The 17075-nt window shown below is 42.3% G+C and overlaps 1 protein-coding gene across 1 annotated transcript in view; it reads right to left on the bottom strand.

Annotated features, from left to right (window-relative positions):
- The window catches only part of LOC138301470 (polypeptide N-acetylgalactosaminyltransferase 6-like), a 398585-nt gene that overhangs the window by 87838 nt on the left and 293672 nt on the right, over positions 1–17075 (bottom strand). The window contains exons 7-8 of the mRNA XM_069241981.1: positions 8225–8356; positions 6915–7022 (exon numbers count right to left, since the gene is read on the bottom strand). Of these exons, the coding sequence (XP_069098082.1) occupies positions 6915–7022; positions 8225–8356 (240 nt within the window). The remainder of the gene's footprint in view (positions 1–6914; positions 7023–8224; positions 8357–17075) is intronic.

Raw genomic sequence — 17075 nt, 5'->3', positions numbered from 1 at the left:
GGAACCCTAGAGGGAATTTGTGCTGCTCATGAAAATTATAAATGATTGTTACAATTACCAAACAGAGCTGGATAGACTCAAATTGGTTAACCTTGGTTGAAGCAGCAAAAAATAATAATTCTCAGACATTTGGCATATACTCTCACATAGAAATCCTAGATCTCACAGTCCCTTAGAACTAGCAATACAACTGCAACGGTGGGTGGACCACTTTACTGACATCTGTGCCCAAATTAATAAAGGTATCGCGCATCAAAGGTAAAAGTGCAGGACTTGGGGAATGTTATGATTGATTATCCGATTTGCTGCATTCTTGAAGAAACACTTAAAGCTATACAGACTATGCAGCCCAGGAAGGCACCGGGCCCTGACAAAGTCCCAGACAATTTGTTTCGTTCTGAACCCACCATGTGGGGCCCTTACATTAACACAGTGTCAAATGGGATATTGGCAGAAGGGAAAATCCCTGACTCTTGGCGCAGTGCCAAGATCATCCCACTTTGCAAAAAGCGTGACAGAGCAGTACAAAATAACTGTCGGCCCATCAGTCTTATTGACAACCTTCAGAAGGTGTTCTGTCACCAAGTTTTGGTTAGACCATTAGACTGGATTGATGAGGCCTCAATCCTTTCCCCTTCTCAGGCAGGCTTTCGCTCCAAGGTGAGTACCTTGAGTAGATCAATTCTTTTGTTTTGACCTTATCATTTCAAAACATCTTAGGCTCTCCAAGCACCACCTATATATGGCTTTTATGGACCACAGTGCAGCCTTCGCTCTTGTTAATCCCTGCCCCCTGATATACCTCTATAAAAAGTACAGTCCAGAGATTTTCACTTTTGATTTATGTTTTTGTATCATTAGAGAAGTAACTTAGCTTGGGTAAACATTGCTGGTATAGGTGCTGAATTTTTGATGCAGGCAAGGTCAATTGTTCCACTTGTAGACATTCATCTGTTTCTCTTACATTCTTTTACAGATAGTTCAATGTAACTGTCAAATACAATGTGCGGTTCTTGCAAGGTGCACACTGACTTTGATATCTGTAGAACAGTCTGAATGATCTCTCCGAAGTTTTGCATGGATGAAATCTTGACAATTCGCAATTGTGAAATATAGCCCACAACAACATTAGTTTTGAATGAGGACACCTTTTCAAATTGAAATTCTTCAGGTGAAAGGCTTTTCCAGGTCTTGTATGACCTTGTGCTTCACTGGTTTGGTTGCAGAATCTCCTTCAAATAATGAGTTTGTTGGAAGAAGATCATGCAATAGAATGTCCTTGATAAATTCACCCCTTTCAGTTGCTACATTCATCTCTCTATGTGCCAACAAAAGTTGTTTTTTTGTAACCTGTTTTGTAGTGGCTAGTGGAACAAAACTCTTACTATGGCAATTAAAGAACTGGAAGTTTAGCTTTAGTGATTATGTCAAACAGCTTTTTCTTTTTCAATACAAATCTCTCCTGCTTCAGTTCTGCATATATTTTTGATCCATGTTCCAGGACTTCTAGTAGACGTGTCTTTGTATTGTTATCCAATATTGTTTTGGCACAAAGTTCTGTAGTCGCACAGGCTCAGTCATTTCTAAGGGGTTTCCTTTCTGCTACATGAAATGAAGACGGCTGTCAACATGTTTATTAAAACATCCCCCTCTCTTTCCCATCTCTTTCCCACAAATTAGCTGTGAGAAACAGTTTCCGGATGGTGCATTAATTCTGAATTTGTCATCTCTCTGACAACATTGCAAATAGAAAAGACTTCATGGTAAACTAGCTGCGTCTGAGCAACATATTTACTTTTACGTGTCTGACCAACAATTCCCTTGGAGCTGTTCTGTGATCTCTGGATCGACTGTTCCAGTTTCATATCTGGCACCACAGCATTGAACCTTCCCTCTCTGTCTTTCACCACAAAATGTCTTTGGATGAATTTTCTGTAGAGGTATAGGATTTTCCACCTCTAGCTTCTTCACTCTTTCCAAATACCAGGAACCATATCTCAGGTAGTTTATGCAATCGAATTTGCGAAACACAGTAATCAGTGAACTTCACAGTGTTCATTTGCAGCTCCCAATCACCTTCCCGATCAGCATGTATCAAGTTTTTCATTAGAGCTATCATGTGTAAAACATTTCCCCAGTACTTGCAAAGTTCTGATTATTCTTCACATTCTTTGACAAACTCTACGAACTTGGGGGCATATGTATACACAGTTTGCGCCATTTGTGCACCATTTTTTTATGCAAAAACAGCGCAAACTTAACTCCAGATTTATATTTTGATGCTGGACCTGTCTAGCATAAAAATATTGGAGTTAACATCATTTTTTGGATGTGTGAACCCGCCTTGCGTCAATGAGATGCAAGGTGGGCATTCACATCTAAAAAATGACTCTAAGCCCATAGTGCCATATTCATCCCCCGAGCAAAAATGGTGCACAGGTAAGAGGCGGGCCTAAATAATGATGCTAAGCCTTCTTAGTGCCATTATTTAACGCCTGGGTCAGACCAGGCAGTTGGGGACCTATGGACCCATTTCCATTGCCAAACACCCCCACCCACACCAGAGATACACCAGAGGATGGGCGACTCCATCTCAGGTAAGTCCAGGTAAGCATTTTTTTTTTTTTTGCCATCGGGGGCCCTAACTTGGGGGCCCCCTGCATGGCATGGGGTGCAATGTCCATGCCCAGAGGACACTTGTCCCCTGTGCTGGCCATTGGGATGGTGGGCCTGACCCCTGTCTTTCCTAAGACTGGAGTCATGTTTTGGTGGTTGTGAGCCAGGAAATGGTGCTAGTCTGCTTAGAGGCATTTTTTTTTACTCTAACCAGGCTAGCCTCATTTTCTGACGCAAATCCCCTTCTTTCCCTACCGCCACCCCCACCTGGCTAGCGTCTTCCTTTTCTAAGCCACTAGCCCAAGTTTAGCACCGGCTTGCGCCATTTAATAAATACAGTGCCCGGCTGGCGTTGTTAAATGACGCAAGCCGACGCTAAATGTATTGCTGCAAAACTGCGTTAGCACTGTTTTGCGGCGAAAAGCATAAATATTGGCCGTGGTTTTCAGGTTTTCTGATTTTGAGCTGAGTGTATTGAACTTTACCTAGTTTTGCACTATGTCTTTTGAAGTGCATGCTATGTCTTGTTCACTTCTGATACAAGATATGCAAAACCTAATTTGTCATTCTTGTTCCAAAAAGCATTCCAACGCAATGTTTCTGTAGCCTCAGATATGATGAGCATTTCTTGTAACGAACAAACATAATGAGTTCCACTCTATTCTGCTGGGCAGTTTTGCTTTTAAAGATTTCAGCTTCAATAAGTGCATTGTCTATGCCACATCCACTGAGATAACGTCCTGCACACCACAATTCAACTTTTGTCATGTAGAAAACACCCATCATTGGATAAAGGTCATCGACTTCTACTGGATTGCTCATAAATAAGCTACAACACATAAAATACCTTCATCGCAGAAAATTGGCAGGATAGGCTGGTCTTCAAGCTGAGCACACACATTTTAGAACTTTTTTAAGAGCTGTGTATACTGTTACGTAGTTTGTGACTGGACATGGTATTACTGGTAAAAACCCAACCTTCAGTGGGGCAGTATTCTGGGAGATCAGAGCATGAATTCCAGCCTACAGAGGAACTGGCTTTTCTTCAATCTTCAGTCGGCAACATATAAGCAAAATTATAAATGGATGTTCCAGACAAAGAAGAGCTGTCTTCAAAATCAAAATTATCAAGAGCAGCAAATGTAAATCCTTTCCTGATAAAGTAACTTGGAAGTGGTGTGCGGTCAGATTCACAAGATTTTACAGGAAGAGCTGCTAACAAGTTCCTGCTCTGTACTATGTCATTCTAACTTGTTGATACAGCAATTCTACTCATTGAAGCGACTAGCTCTCTACTTTTGCACTTGTCATGAACTGCATGGGCAGTCAACATGTGTAGCGGAGTTTTCTTTTTGCTGTGATGTAATACATAAAATGTGACTTGGAAAAGACAGTACACTTGCACAGCATAAGCCTGTCAGTTCATGGAATTGTCTTCCACTTCTTCGCTTATATCTTCAATACCATTATAAATGTTGTCAGCTTCTGTTCCGAACTCAAGAACTTTAGTTTGTAACAGTTTTGTTTTGCTGATATTAAACAATGATGTAAAAAATGTTAAGACAACATCAGGCATTATTGTTGACTCCCATGATTTGCGGAGTTCTGGGGCAAATCCAAAATTTGTCATTAAGTCCAAAATCTAAATATTTCAGGACGCTTCCTAAAATGGTTCTTGCTGATTTTCCTGCATCCTGTGATCTGTTTTTGACAGCTAGAACTTCAGGAGTCAAATCAGCTGAGAACACCCTAAGTGGCTCATTCTTTTTGTTAGGCTTAAGAAATCTAACTCCGCTGTACATTTTCACCAGAAAAATCTTAATTTAGTTATCATGGATCAATACTGTTTCATCCATGCTGACCATTATTTCTCTGATCTCACTGAGTGTGAACCCTTAGCCACCACTCAAGAGTGGCTTTTCAAACTTCATATGCTTTTTCAAAGAGTGCAAACTTAACTGGAGGCTGGTGGTTACGTTGCTGCTGGGAGTTCACTGTACATTCATATTGTCGAATGTATGCATGCATACAGATCCACTGCAAATATATTGACCTCGCTGTTTAGATCAGCTACTCGGCTGAAAACTTCATCTTAGAAGAAACTAGCTGCAGATAAAAACATGTTTGCCCTTCGAGACTCACATACTGTCTACTTTGTTCTTTCGTCAATCCCTTTGGCCCTTGTTCTGGATAAACTACAGATAACACATTGAAGATCCTCTGCTTTCTGATCAGTTGTTGGAGGCGTAGGAGGGGTAGCCATAGATCTTCTAAGTGGATAGGCACTGGGTTTGGTTGTCGTTGCTTTCCCAGAAGACTTGGATTCTTGTTGTTATTTACTGGTTTCTGCTATTTTATGACACATTTTCCCCAGCTTTTTTCCATTGTGTACAATTTGTAGTACTTGTTGTTACAATGATAAATTATTTGATCCCCTTTACCCATCAGTTTCAATCTTTTGTGTACTTTGTCTTGACGGATTTCTGCAGCATCTCGAACTCTCTTCTATCCAGCTGCAGTTGATGTTAGCTTTTCTTTCTGATTAGTTTGGCATATGACACATTTTTCTTTGTTGAAGGAGTCCTCAAATTTTGTAGTTAGCAACACTCTGTCAGGAGGTAAAGATCCTCTAGTACCACCTGCTTCACTCATGTTTATGAATTTGAATCAACGGAAAACCTGAAACAAAAACAATATTAAAATAAATTACCAAAATGATGGCTAAAACACATCATTATCGAGCCGCCATTTTAGAAAATGAGCAGTTATTTTCTGTCTCTATAAGACTACTTGACCCCCAAAACCTATGTTTTGACACCAAAATGAAGTGTACAGGTCTCATGGTCCCTTAAATATTACATCATCACTGCAACACATCCGCCATTTTTAAAAATGTCGTCAAGAAAAGAACGGCCCAAAATAGCAATATCTACCCAAGATAAATTACTTCTCTAATGACTCAAAAAAACTAATCATAAATGAAAATCTCTGGACAACAATTTTCTATGGAGGTATATCAAGGGGCCAGTACTATGTCCCAAGACTGCAACATTTGCAGTAAACTTATTGATGAGAAAACTGTGCAGGGCTAGGCTGCAAGATATAGTTACCTTAGGGCACGAGTTATAGTTACTTGATCCTAACAATAACATCCTTGTAACCTTTGTTTTCTCAATGAATATAAATACACACACACCCACAGCCACACACACGTTTTGAAAGAGTATTCACAAGAACTAATCTAACATTATAAAATGGGCCCCTAAAAAGTTCTGTCATTTTAGGTGTTACAGTGTTGGTTAAATGGCTTGTCCATGCTTGTTCAATTACTCGCAACATATGGAATTATACATAAAGAAAATAAAGCATTTTATATGAAAATGTGTTAATGGCCCAAATTAGAATAAAAGAGGCTATAGATCAAATCCCATTAATTTAAGAGTTCGCCATGAGGAACATGGAGCCATGAAAGTACTCTATAGTCCCAAAAGATTCCACTGAGAAATAAATATTAACTTATGAGACTCATGCAAAGTTTTTTTGGGATATTATGTTGAAAAATATAAACTGCTTAAAGCAAGACTAGGGGCCATTTGTACAAACCCTTCTTTATGTTTGCAAATGGCCCAATTTACAGAATGTACCAAGGCTAAACTGTGATTTGATAACCTGTTACTGAATCTCAATTTGGGTTTGTATTCAGTATTAGGTGTGGGCATGTTCAGGGTGCCCCTTTCTCAATACCAAATTGCAGTGGTATGCATGAATATGAATGCAAATGTTTCGTAACCGAAATGCGGTCAACAAACATTAGCATTTTACCACCTACTTCAAGTAGTTGGTAACACATTGAAACCCCTTTCACTTTGTGAACGCTTGTAAAAATATGTTTTAGGAGCAGGCAGTGGTCCATAAAAAATGGAAAGCAATCACAGACATGGTGTTCTGCTGACCCCAGAAGGCCACCATCCCTGTGCTTTCTGCGATTCCCAATGAGTTGCAAACTGAGACCTTGTTTGTTAATATTTCTGAGGTAGGTCTATTTGCGACTCACTAGGAATCTCAAAATGTGTGAAGCACACATTTGTACATTGATCTCTGCGATTACCAAATAGGGAATCACAAAAAATTGCTATTTGGTAGTTGCAAACACCTTTATACATCTAGCCTGTGGTTTCTGGTGTGAGTAGAGCAGGTGTTCACATGCCCAAAGATTCAGTCTCAAGACATACAATAGACACGGCCTACAATATGGCACTAGGGCAGGTGTAAGCGGTCAAGAAAGTTCTTCCTCCTACCTGGTTCTCTGCAATCCCATGGCATTCAGCCAGGCCCAGGAAGAGCTCTTCCGCTCGGTCATCGTGTTCGCTATAATCCAAGCAGGTGGACGTCCCTCTGTTGAGGAGCTAAATCAGAAATTGTCAGTCACGAGGCAGCCAGCCACAAATGCCGTCAAAACCCCTCCTCCCACCCCACTGCCACATAGACCCAATTAGACCCACTCTTTTCTGCACAAGATAAAAGGGTCCCTAGGTCACTGTCACAGAACATGATCTTTTGCTCATTTTAGGAAGAGAAGTGAAGGAGAATGTGCTGGCTTCCCTCAGCTATTCATTCAATCATTCAGCCTAGGCTTTCCATTTTGGATACAAGTGCATATTAACTTTACAGCCATTGAATAACGAATCCTGCACGACAAGTGATCCCTCACAAAGTAGGAAATAGGGATTAATCAACATAGTGCTTCGGTATTTCTTCTCTATTTTTCACTGAGCGACATTAATCCTTTGTGTCTGAATCCTGGTGGAGCATGATAGACACCCTAATATGTCTGAAATGTGCACTTGAGAAACTTGGAGACTGGGTGCTTTGAGTTTAGTTTAGTTCTAAATTTTAAACATGATTTCAGTGTTTAAAAAGGGGTGAGAGTTATGAGAGTTTAACTCATGGAAAATTCATGATGTTGTACTAGAGGCTTTGCATTGGTCATTCAGTTTCTTCAATAAGTTAAAAAAAAATATGAATTTTAATTAAATACTTTAGAGATCTGCAAAAGCTCCAAGTGTATTAACACATTTCATAATGAGGAGGTTCTGCACACTATAGCCTAAGGAAAAGACATTAAATTAGAACATTGGAATGTCGGGATTTCCAATAAAGACAATGGAGTGCTCTGGTTTCTAATGGCCATTAGAAGCCCGGAGCTCCAACATTTTAATGTTTCCCTTCACAGCTGTTGCTGTGACCATAGGCCTCACATAGCCTGAGGGGGATTTCAATCGCCTTGGGCTCCACTTTGTTCTATTTATTAGAACATTCTGCCCTCTAGTGGCAGAATGTCCCAATACCCTTATAGCTGGGCTATACCAGTATTAAAGTCCTGCTTCGGCTCGGGCCTTTAATGCTGGAGTGGGCCCTTAATGGCCGGTATAGCCAGCTATGGCAGACTATAAGGCTATAGTAGGATTCAAACTGGCAACATAAAGTAGAACTTAAAGAAAAGCTGGTTAAGACCCTTTGTAAACTTTGTTTAAATTATCACTGTCATTTGAAAGAAGATTATCTCCAGAGTGATTGGTCAAGAAAGAACGGTCTAAATTATACTTACAGAGCCATAATATATGGGTCTGAACTCTGGGATGAACAGTTCAGGATACAAGTTGTCCAGGTACCAGGAAAAGTTATGACACTGCAGCCGCTCCCGCAATGCAAAGCGCTTGCTCAGATCGCCAAATGAGTTCTGAAAGTACAAAGTGTGAATTAGGATATGGGGAGAAGGATGTTGGGGTAGGTAAGACAGAAAGACCAAGTAAATGTAATTAATGTAATCTTCTGTACAAAAAGTCACACAATGATGTGAAAACATACTCTGCCCACAGGGTCGGCTTTAGCGTTGGTGGCAGGCGGTGCAACAGTCTTTGGCACCCCCATGACCTTCTTCTCCATGGATTTCCTCACTACCACCTCCAACAGTGCCCCTCTTCCATCTCTAACATACAATTCAATTGTTTTTAAAGTGCTATTCATAGCTCATTCATACTCAGTTTTGTGATCTGCACAGGACATGTTCTTTGCAGAAGGCACAGTATCCCTCTGTTCTATGCTACTTCATGATGAGTCAAAACTGCCACTAGACAAAATTCTGATATCTCACCAGCAGTAACATTAATCACATGTTATTTATTGTTATCAAAAACTGCTGAACAAGGTAGTTCAATCGCTTTTAAACCTGTAAGTTATTTTTAAACACAGTGCCCCACACCAAGGTTAGTGCGAGGTGCAGCTGCAATGATCACACCGTCCTAAAGACGGCACTGGTGCCCCAGCGAAGTGTGCAAACATCGCAGATGCTAAAAGCAGTTCATTTAAGGCAATGGCAGATGGGACTATCAAATCTTTCCGCTCTAAAGAAAACATTGGATTTGGTTGGCTCTATATCACAGTTTCGCCCACTACAATTTTGGACCACCATAAATTTGCATCTTTTATTTTGGATTACAGTAACTTCGGTCCGATAAGCACCTATACAAGTATTTCAGATTTTTTTATTTCGTTTATTTATTTATTTATTTTTACTTATTTATCTTAATCTTTTACATTTTACTCATATTAATATAAAATGTATTTTTTTATGTTTTAGTACAAAACGTATATATAAAATGTTCTGCATTACACCATATAATTTAGTAAACTGTGCCACATAATTTGGTCTTCTCTTACCGTATAATTGATATATATACATATATATTGATCTTATTACATAAGATTGATTACATCATTTGGTCCTCTCCTGCCGCATAATTGATATATATATATATGTATATATATATATATGTATATATATATATACATATATCTATATGTATACATTTATATTGTAGAACAAAATGGTCTAAGAGTTGCTGGGCGGCGCACTCCACTGCCGGTGCCCAGTGACAGAGAGGACCAATGTCGAAGTATACGATATCCAGAATGCATTGTGCATGATGCAGAGATATTGAGTATAAAAAGCAAAAGTGAAAAGGGACTCACTCACCGTGAACAAGACTCCTTGGGGAGTTGAAACGCGTTGGTGGTTGTTACTGTAATAAAATACAGGTGATTGGTACCTTGTGGAGTGCGGTGAAAATTCTTGCCATGATATATATATAATTATATATATATATATATATCAATTATGCGGCAGGAGAGGATCCAATTATGTGGCAGAGTTTACTAAATTATGTAGCAAGTAAAGACAAATTATGTGGCATGCAGAACATTTCGTGAGAGTAATACTTCATAATTTTGGCTAGTTCACCCATGTTTAGGCAACAATTCATCTAGAAATTGAGTATTTTAAAGTGGTTAATTTCAGACTTATGGAGCTACAACTCACAAAAAGGTGGTCTGACAGTTTGGTTTATCAAAGTAAAACCTAAGAACTCTTTTACCATCCAGAAAATGTATAGCCCTTTTTGCTGGATAAGAGGGATTCTGGGAGAAGGTTTGAAGAAAAAAAAATTGGATCGACAAAAATCTTACATCATTTCAGGAAGGAAACGCATCACAACCATATCTTTGTTTCACTAAGCTTAGTGGTGAAAGGTATGGCAACTGGAAAAGTAGCCTCCAAGAAATATGTTGTAAAGTAAACTTGTGGATGGGATCAAACTGACACATTATTTTAGAAAGGGCCTCCCAAATACAAGAAGGTATTCTTAAGGTAGGAAAACCTTTTTAACTCTGTCTAAGAAGTTCTTTACTATGGGGACTTTGAAGAAAAGGCATTATAAAGGACTTTTGCTGTAAGCATAATAGCTCCTACATGTACCTTTATTAAAAAACATACAGTCTGGCTAAAGACAGATCAATAAGATTTGGAGGTACCTGAAATGAAGAGATGATCCAACGCAGGTTCACAAGGTAAGTGAGTCTTTATTGTAATATTTTCATATGGCAACTGTTCGGTTTAACTTACAGGCTGAAGGGGCACAGAGGAAGCAGAGACATGTGCAAAGGTCTGTGAGTGTCATGTGGAATCTCAAGACATCACCAAGCTCCGTCAAAGGATTCCACATGACACACCGGAGTTCCGAGCCACGTCACAACATCTCCCTCCCCTTTATTTTTAAACAAATTTAAAATACAATAACAGTGACTTAAATAAACAACACCCTTCGAAGAGCAAAATTAATGCAACTAATATAAAATGCAAATTTTTAAACATAGCATAACAACTTACTTAATAAGTGATTAATTTATATATTTTTTACGACAAGACATAATCACGAAACTTTGCAGGTCTATGGCATTCTCTCTTACTTCTTTCCCCAATCTTTATTTTGTCACCATGCACACCCTTCCTCAAGAATTGCGAGCCTCAAGTTCACTTCCACTGGTTTGATCAGAAAACTTGTGACCACCCTTTCCACTGGTTTGAGCAGAAAACTTGTGACCACCCTCATGCTCACTTCTTCTTCGAACACTGGGATCTAAAGCTAAACGTGTGACACCCCACCAACTACCATCAGTCAATCTAGCAGCATTTCTGCGTACCTCTTGAATTTGTTGAGATTCTTTGAACTTCGACATGACTTTTCTGACTAATATGGGATCTTTTACTCTCACCCAATCACCAATCTGCAGACCATCCTTTTTCCTTGGTATCACTCTCAACCTTTCCTTCCCACAACATCAGAATTGTCCTTTGCTACCCGCCAAGCTTTCTTCAGATCACTTCCTTCATGAAATAATTCAACCATCCAAAAAGGACACAGTTCTGTTGTCGCAATCCTACCTCTCATTAATTCAAAAGGGGTCTTACCAGTAGCCACATGAGGTGTAGCAGGATGAGACCAAATTAGTTCTTTAATAGCCTGTCCCTCTAACATGTTGCCCCTAAGAGCAGCTTGGATACATTCTACTAGCACACGATTGAAACATTCTACAACACCATTACTCTGGGGATGATATAGAGGAGTTCTTATGTGTTTGATTCCATACCTTCTCAGGAAATGACACATCGCTGTGGATACAAATTGTACTCCATTATCGGTCATTATCTGTTCAGGCAACCCTTCCTGGCTAAAAACATCTTTCAAACATTTAATGACGCTTTGTGTGGTAGGAAATCTTACAGGTAGATCCTCAACCCATCTAGAAAGATGATCCACTATCACCATGAAATACTTCATGTCAGGTGACAACACATGATAAGGACCTAGAAAATCCAGACCAATTTTCTGCCAAGGTCTAGCTGGTGATGGAACAAAAGGATCACTCACTCCCTGAGTAACCAGAACTTTGTCACTTATGCAACACCTAGGACAATTCCTCACAAATTCTTCAATTTCTTTGTCCATCCTAGGCCACCAAAAGTCTGATCTTAGCTTCCTTTTGGTAACAGTGGAACCTAGATGTCCTATATGTGCTTTGAGTATCAAGTCCCTCCTAAGACACTCTGGGGGAATAAGTTTGTCACATCTAATGAGCTTGTCACCTTCAATAGCTAATTCATCCGACACCTTCCAAAAAGATTGTAATTCAGATGGAAGAGTTTTCTCTCTCGGCCAACCAGTCTTAACATAATGCATAACATCACACAACAATTTGTCCTTTTGCAATGACTTAGTCCAAACATCTTCATCCAAAGTTTCAGCAATGCATGCTATGAAACATTCTTCTATTTCAGTTTCTCACTCCTGTTCCTCATCATCCATGATAGATAATCGGGACAAACAGTCTGCCCTACTATTTTTACCACCCGGGATGTACTCAACTGAAAAGTTGAATTCTAATAATTTAGCTGACAATCGAGCTATGCGAGCAGTAGAGCATTTAAATGTTTTTCCTGACAACATTTCTACCAGGGGACGGTGATCAGTTTTTAAAATAAAATGTCTACCTCAGAGATATTGCTTAAATTTTTCTGCACTCCATACACAAGCCAGAAGTTCCTTTTCAATTACGGAGTACTTCCGTTCAACCACTCGCAGTGTCCTTGAAGCAAACCCGATGGTGCTTTCCTTGCCTTCACTTGAAATCTGTGTCAACACTGCACCCAACCCATACTCGCATGCATCCACCATTACTATGGTTTTCTTACTTTCCGAAAATGGTTGTAACACTGGAGAATTAATGATGTGTTGTTTTATCTGTTCAAAAGCCTCATTGCACTCATTAGACCAATAAAAAGTTTGTTTCTTTTTAAGAATTGCTCTGAGACATTCTGTAGTTTTGGCAAAGTCTTTCAAAAACTTCGCATAAAATTCACATAACCCCAAGAAGGAAAGTAACTGCTCTTTAGTTTTTGGTGCAGGAGCTTCGAGAATGCTTTTTACTAATTTTTGGTCTAGGTTTGACACCCTGCTCTGATAAGACATGACCCAGCTACTCAATCTCCTGAGACTTAAAAAGACATTTGTCTCTTCTCAGAGTGACCCCTCGATCTTCCAAAGTTTTCAAGACCTCCTCCAAGACTCTATCGTGTGCCGTATCAGTGTCAGCAAAAATCAAGATATCATCCTGAAATATGACCATATTGGGATTGTTGGGGAACATGTCAGTCATCAATCTTTGAAAAACGGCAGCTGCTGACGCCAAACTGAAGGGCAATCTACAAAATTGGAAGGTCCCATCAGGAGACACGACAGCTGTAAGATATCGGGAGTTAACATCTAGGGCCATATGTATAAACACATTTTCCCATAGGCACAGAATGGGCAAAACTGCTTGCTACATCTGGCCCCTAGTTCCACTTGATGGTACACCGATCTTAGATCTAACTTCGTGAACCAACTAGCAGACTCCACTTTCACAATCAGGTCATCAATTCTAGGTAACGGGAAACTGTCAACCCAAATTGCCTCATTCAAGCTTCTTAAGTCCACACACATTCTCAGGTCTCCAGAACTTTTGTTTGCTAAAACTATGGGAGATAACCACAGGGTTGCTTCCACCTTTTCTATTATGCCCTGTTCACATATGTCCTTCAGTAAATTGGACAACTCTGCTCTCACGCTAAAGGAGACATTTCTCAGTCTATGTTTAACAGGGACCGCCCCTTGTTTCAACTTGATTGTGTGTGTGAAATTTGTTATTTTCCCTAATTTGTCCTGAAACAATCTTTTAAATTTTTGTTGCCAATAGTACGCCATGTCAGAAAACGTTTTAACACAAGTGGTATCATTCCTGTCAATAGACACAGGTTTTTCCCTTCCTGGCTTAATGATTAACTTTAAATCAGCTTGATGAATTAAGCCCAAAACATTAATACCTTTTCTTGCCACATACACTTTGCCTTGGATAGTCTCACCAAAAATGGATAATGAAGTCCAAAAGTACCCAACCAAATCAGTTTTGCTCCCCTCAAAAGCCAGCGTGGCAACATCAGGAGGAAAAAGAGTTTTTTCGCTCCAAAACTCATTGAAGTTTTCTAATGAGACAATTGTGATGCGTGCTCCTGTATCCACTAATAATTTAACTGCAATTCCACCCACTAACACCTCAATGTCAGAATCGACTACCCTCTTGTTAACTGTGGATATATTATCCTTGACGACTAATACAAACTCATTGTCATCATGTTGTACACTCTCCTTATCCCCATCAAGTACACATCGAACACTGCTCCTTTTACCACCTCTACACACACGTAATAAATGTCCCAGTTTGTTGCAGTTCCTGCACTGTTGATTAACCGCTGGGCAGTTCCTGAAAGATGAAACATGGTTTGAAGAACCACACCTAAAACCCATGGGTGGTTATTACAACCCTGGCGGTCGGTGTTAAAGCCGCGGTAAAACTGCCAACAGGCCGGCGGAAAAAAAATGGAATTATGACCGTGGCGGAAACCGCCAACATAGACAGCTACTTTAACACTCCGACCGCCATGGAGGTACAAACAAACACCGCGGCGGTAACCGCCAACAGACAGGCGGAGGACAATGTACCGCCCACATTATTACAAGCCACCAATCTGCCAACTTTTCCGGGGCGGATTCACGTGAACAAAAACACGGCGGAAACAGGACTTGGAAGGGAAAACGCTCACCTCTACACATCCCACGAGGAACCAGGACGCCATGGAACCGGAACTTCAGATTCTTCCAGCCCTTATCTTCCTGGTTCACTACCAGGAGCACGAACGCTGGCGGCGAAGACCACGGTGAGTACTGCACCTACGACACAGGGGAGGGGGAGGGGAAAAAACAGTGACACACTCATGCAACACGCAAAACCCCCACCCTCACCCAAGACAACACACACACCAATACATCATGATACATCACAGTTACACACCCCAACCCCCCCTGGAAGAATGCAAGGACAAAAGGAAATTAGTTGAATGATTGTAATATATACGAAGACAGTAATCAAAAATATATACATATATTAAGATATTCACACTATAAACAAATAAATACACCAAGAATCCAGGTCCAAGGTATTCCACTATCATAGTCCGTGGACCACTGGGCCCAAAAGGCATGGGCGAGGCCCACACTCAATACCAGAACAAGACGGAGAGAACACTGCTGGGGCATTAGATAGAAATAAAACAGGCACCTCAGGGGGAAGGGAAGGGGGGGCACCTCAGCCAGATGAGTGCACAATGCCAGATCCACGAGGGGGCTCCATGCCCATTGATGTATCCTGGGGAGTGCAAAGCCACAGTCTCTCAAGTCTCTCCAGTGGGTGGGTTGCCCACTGCTATATCCTGGGGAGTGCAAAGCCACAGTCTCTCAAGTCTCTCCAGTGGGTGGGTTGCCCACTGCTATATCCTGGGGAGTGTAAAGCCAAAGTCTCTCAAGTCTCTCCAGTGGGTGGGTTGCCCACTGCTATACCCTGGGGAGTGCAAAGCCACAGTCTCTCAAGTGGATAACATTCTCCACTGGTTTCTGGAGGGGGCTTTGTGCTCAGAGTGCTTCATCCTGCCAAGGACAGAGGTAGTGGATGCCTTTCTCCACTGGTTCTGGAGGGGGCTTTGTGCCCAGAGTGCTTCATCCTGCCAAGGACAGAGGTAGTGGATGTGATACTCCACTGGTTCTGGAGAAGCCTTTGTGCCCAGAGTGGTTCATCCTGCCAAGGACAGAGGTAGTGGATGCCTTTCTCCACTGGTTCTGGAGGGGGCTTTGTGCCCAGAGTGCTTCATCCTGCCAAGGACAGAGGTAGTGGATGTGATACTCCACTGGTTCTGGAGGGGGCTTTGTGCCCAGAGTGCTTCATCCTGCCCGTGGCGGCCTCAGTAGCGTCGGAATTATTGACGCTCACTTGCCTGCTGTACTGGTGGTGGCGGGGTCCTGGGCAGCGGTGCTGCTGGCAGCGGTGTCTTGGGCAGCGGTGCTGCTGGTGGCGGTGTCTTGGGCGGCGGTGCTGCTGGTAGCGGTGTGGCGGCGGTGTCTTGGGCAGCGGGGCTGGTGGCGGCGGTGTCCTGGGCAGCGGGGACGGTGGCGGCGGTGTCCTGGGCAGCGGTGCTGCTGGCGGCGGTGTCCTGGCCAGCGGGGATGGTGGCAGCGGTGTCCTGGGCAGTGGTGCTGCTGGCGGCGATGTCCTGGGCAGCAGGGATGGTGGCGGCAGTGTCCTGGGCAGCGGGGATGGTGGCGGTCTTGTCCGCCGTGCAGATCTTCCCAGACTTGCCGGTTTTACTGTGCCCCTTCCCGACCTTGGATGGTGGCGCAGCTGTCTCCACACCCCCAACTGTACCCCTGGGAGCGGCTTTGGTGGCTGATTTCTTTCCCCTCTCCCACCGGGCACTGGCCAACTTTTTATGATTTACAGGTGGGGGACTGTCCGTGCTCTGGCTTCTTGCCACACTGGCTGCCCTGCTGCCTGGCGCACTCCAGAAGCCGGTTACTACTGGCACCATTGGTCCCGCAGATTTTGTGGCTGAGGTGCTGGGTTGGGACCTGGAGAGGCAAGCCCTAGGAGACTGAAGGGGTTGGGGAGGTGAGGGAAAGAGGTCAAGGTTGGACAGGAAAAGTTTCTTAGGAACACTGGGACGGGTAGATGGAGGGGGTTTGGGAGTGGAGGAAGAGGTAGTGGTTGTAGGAGGTGTACGTTTGGTGACTTTGGGTGAAGGTGCATGGGCTCGAGGCTGTTGTGAGGTGGATGGCTGTTGGGTGGGTGTGTGGCTGCGTTTGTGTACCTTGGGAGGTGGCCTCACAGACACACTGGGAGAAGACACAGGGGACGTGTGAATGGTAGTGGGGTGGTGACTGCACGTGAGTGGGGTGTGGTGGTGGGTGTGCTGGTGATGGTAGTACTGGCTGAGGATGTAGTGCATGCAGGTGTGAGTGGAAACGAGACAGGGAGGGAGACGAGGAGGAGGGGGACACAGTGGAGGCAGTGGATGTTGGTGTGTCTGCATGTGTGTGATGCTTGCGTGAGTGCCTGTGGGGTGTGTGGTGCTTATGTTTGCCAGAGCTTCCTTTGTGTGTTGAGGTGTGTGCATGCTGGTCTGATGGTGTGCTTGGGAT

The sequence above is a fragment of the Pleurodeles waltl genome, chromosome 6, assembly GCF_031143425.1.
Source record: "Pleurodeles waltl isolate 20211129_DDA chromosome 6, aPleWal1.hap1.20221129, whole genome shotgun sequence".
Taxonomy (NCBI): Eukaryota; Metazoa; Chordata; class Amphibia; order Caudata; family Salamandridae; genus Pleurodeles; species Pleurodeles waltl.
Note: the sequence above shows the minus strand (reverse complement) of the source record. Positions and strands in the feature narration are given on the sequence as shown.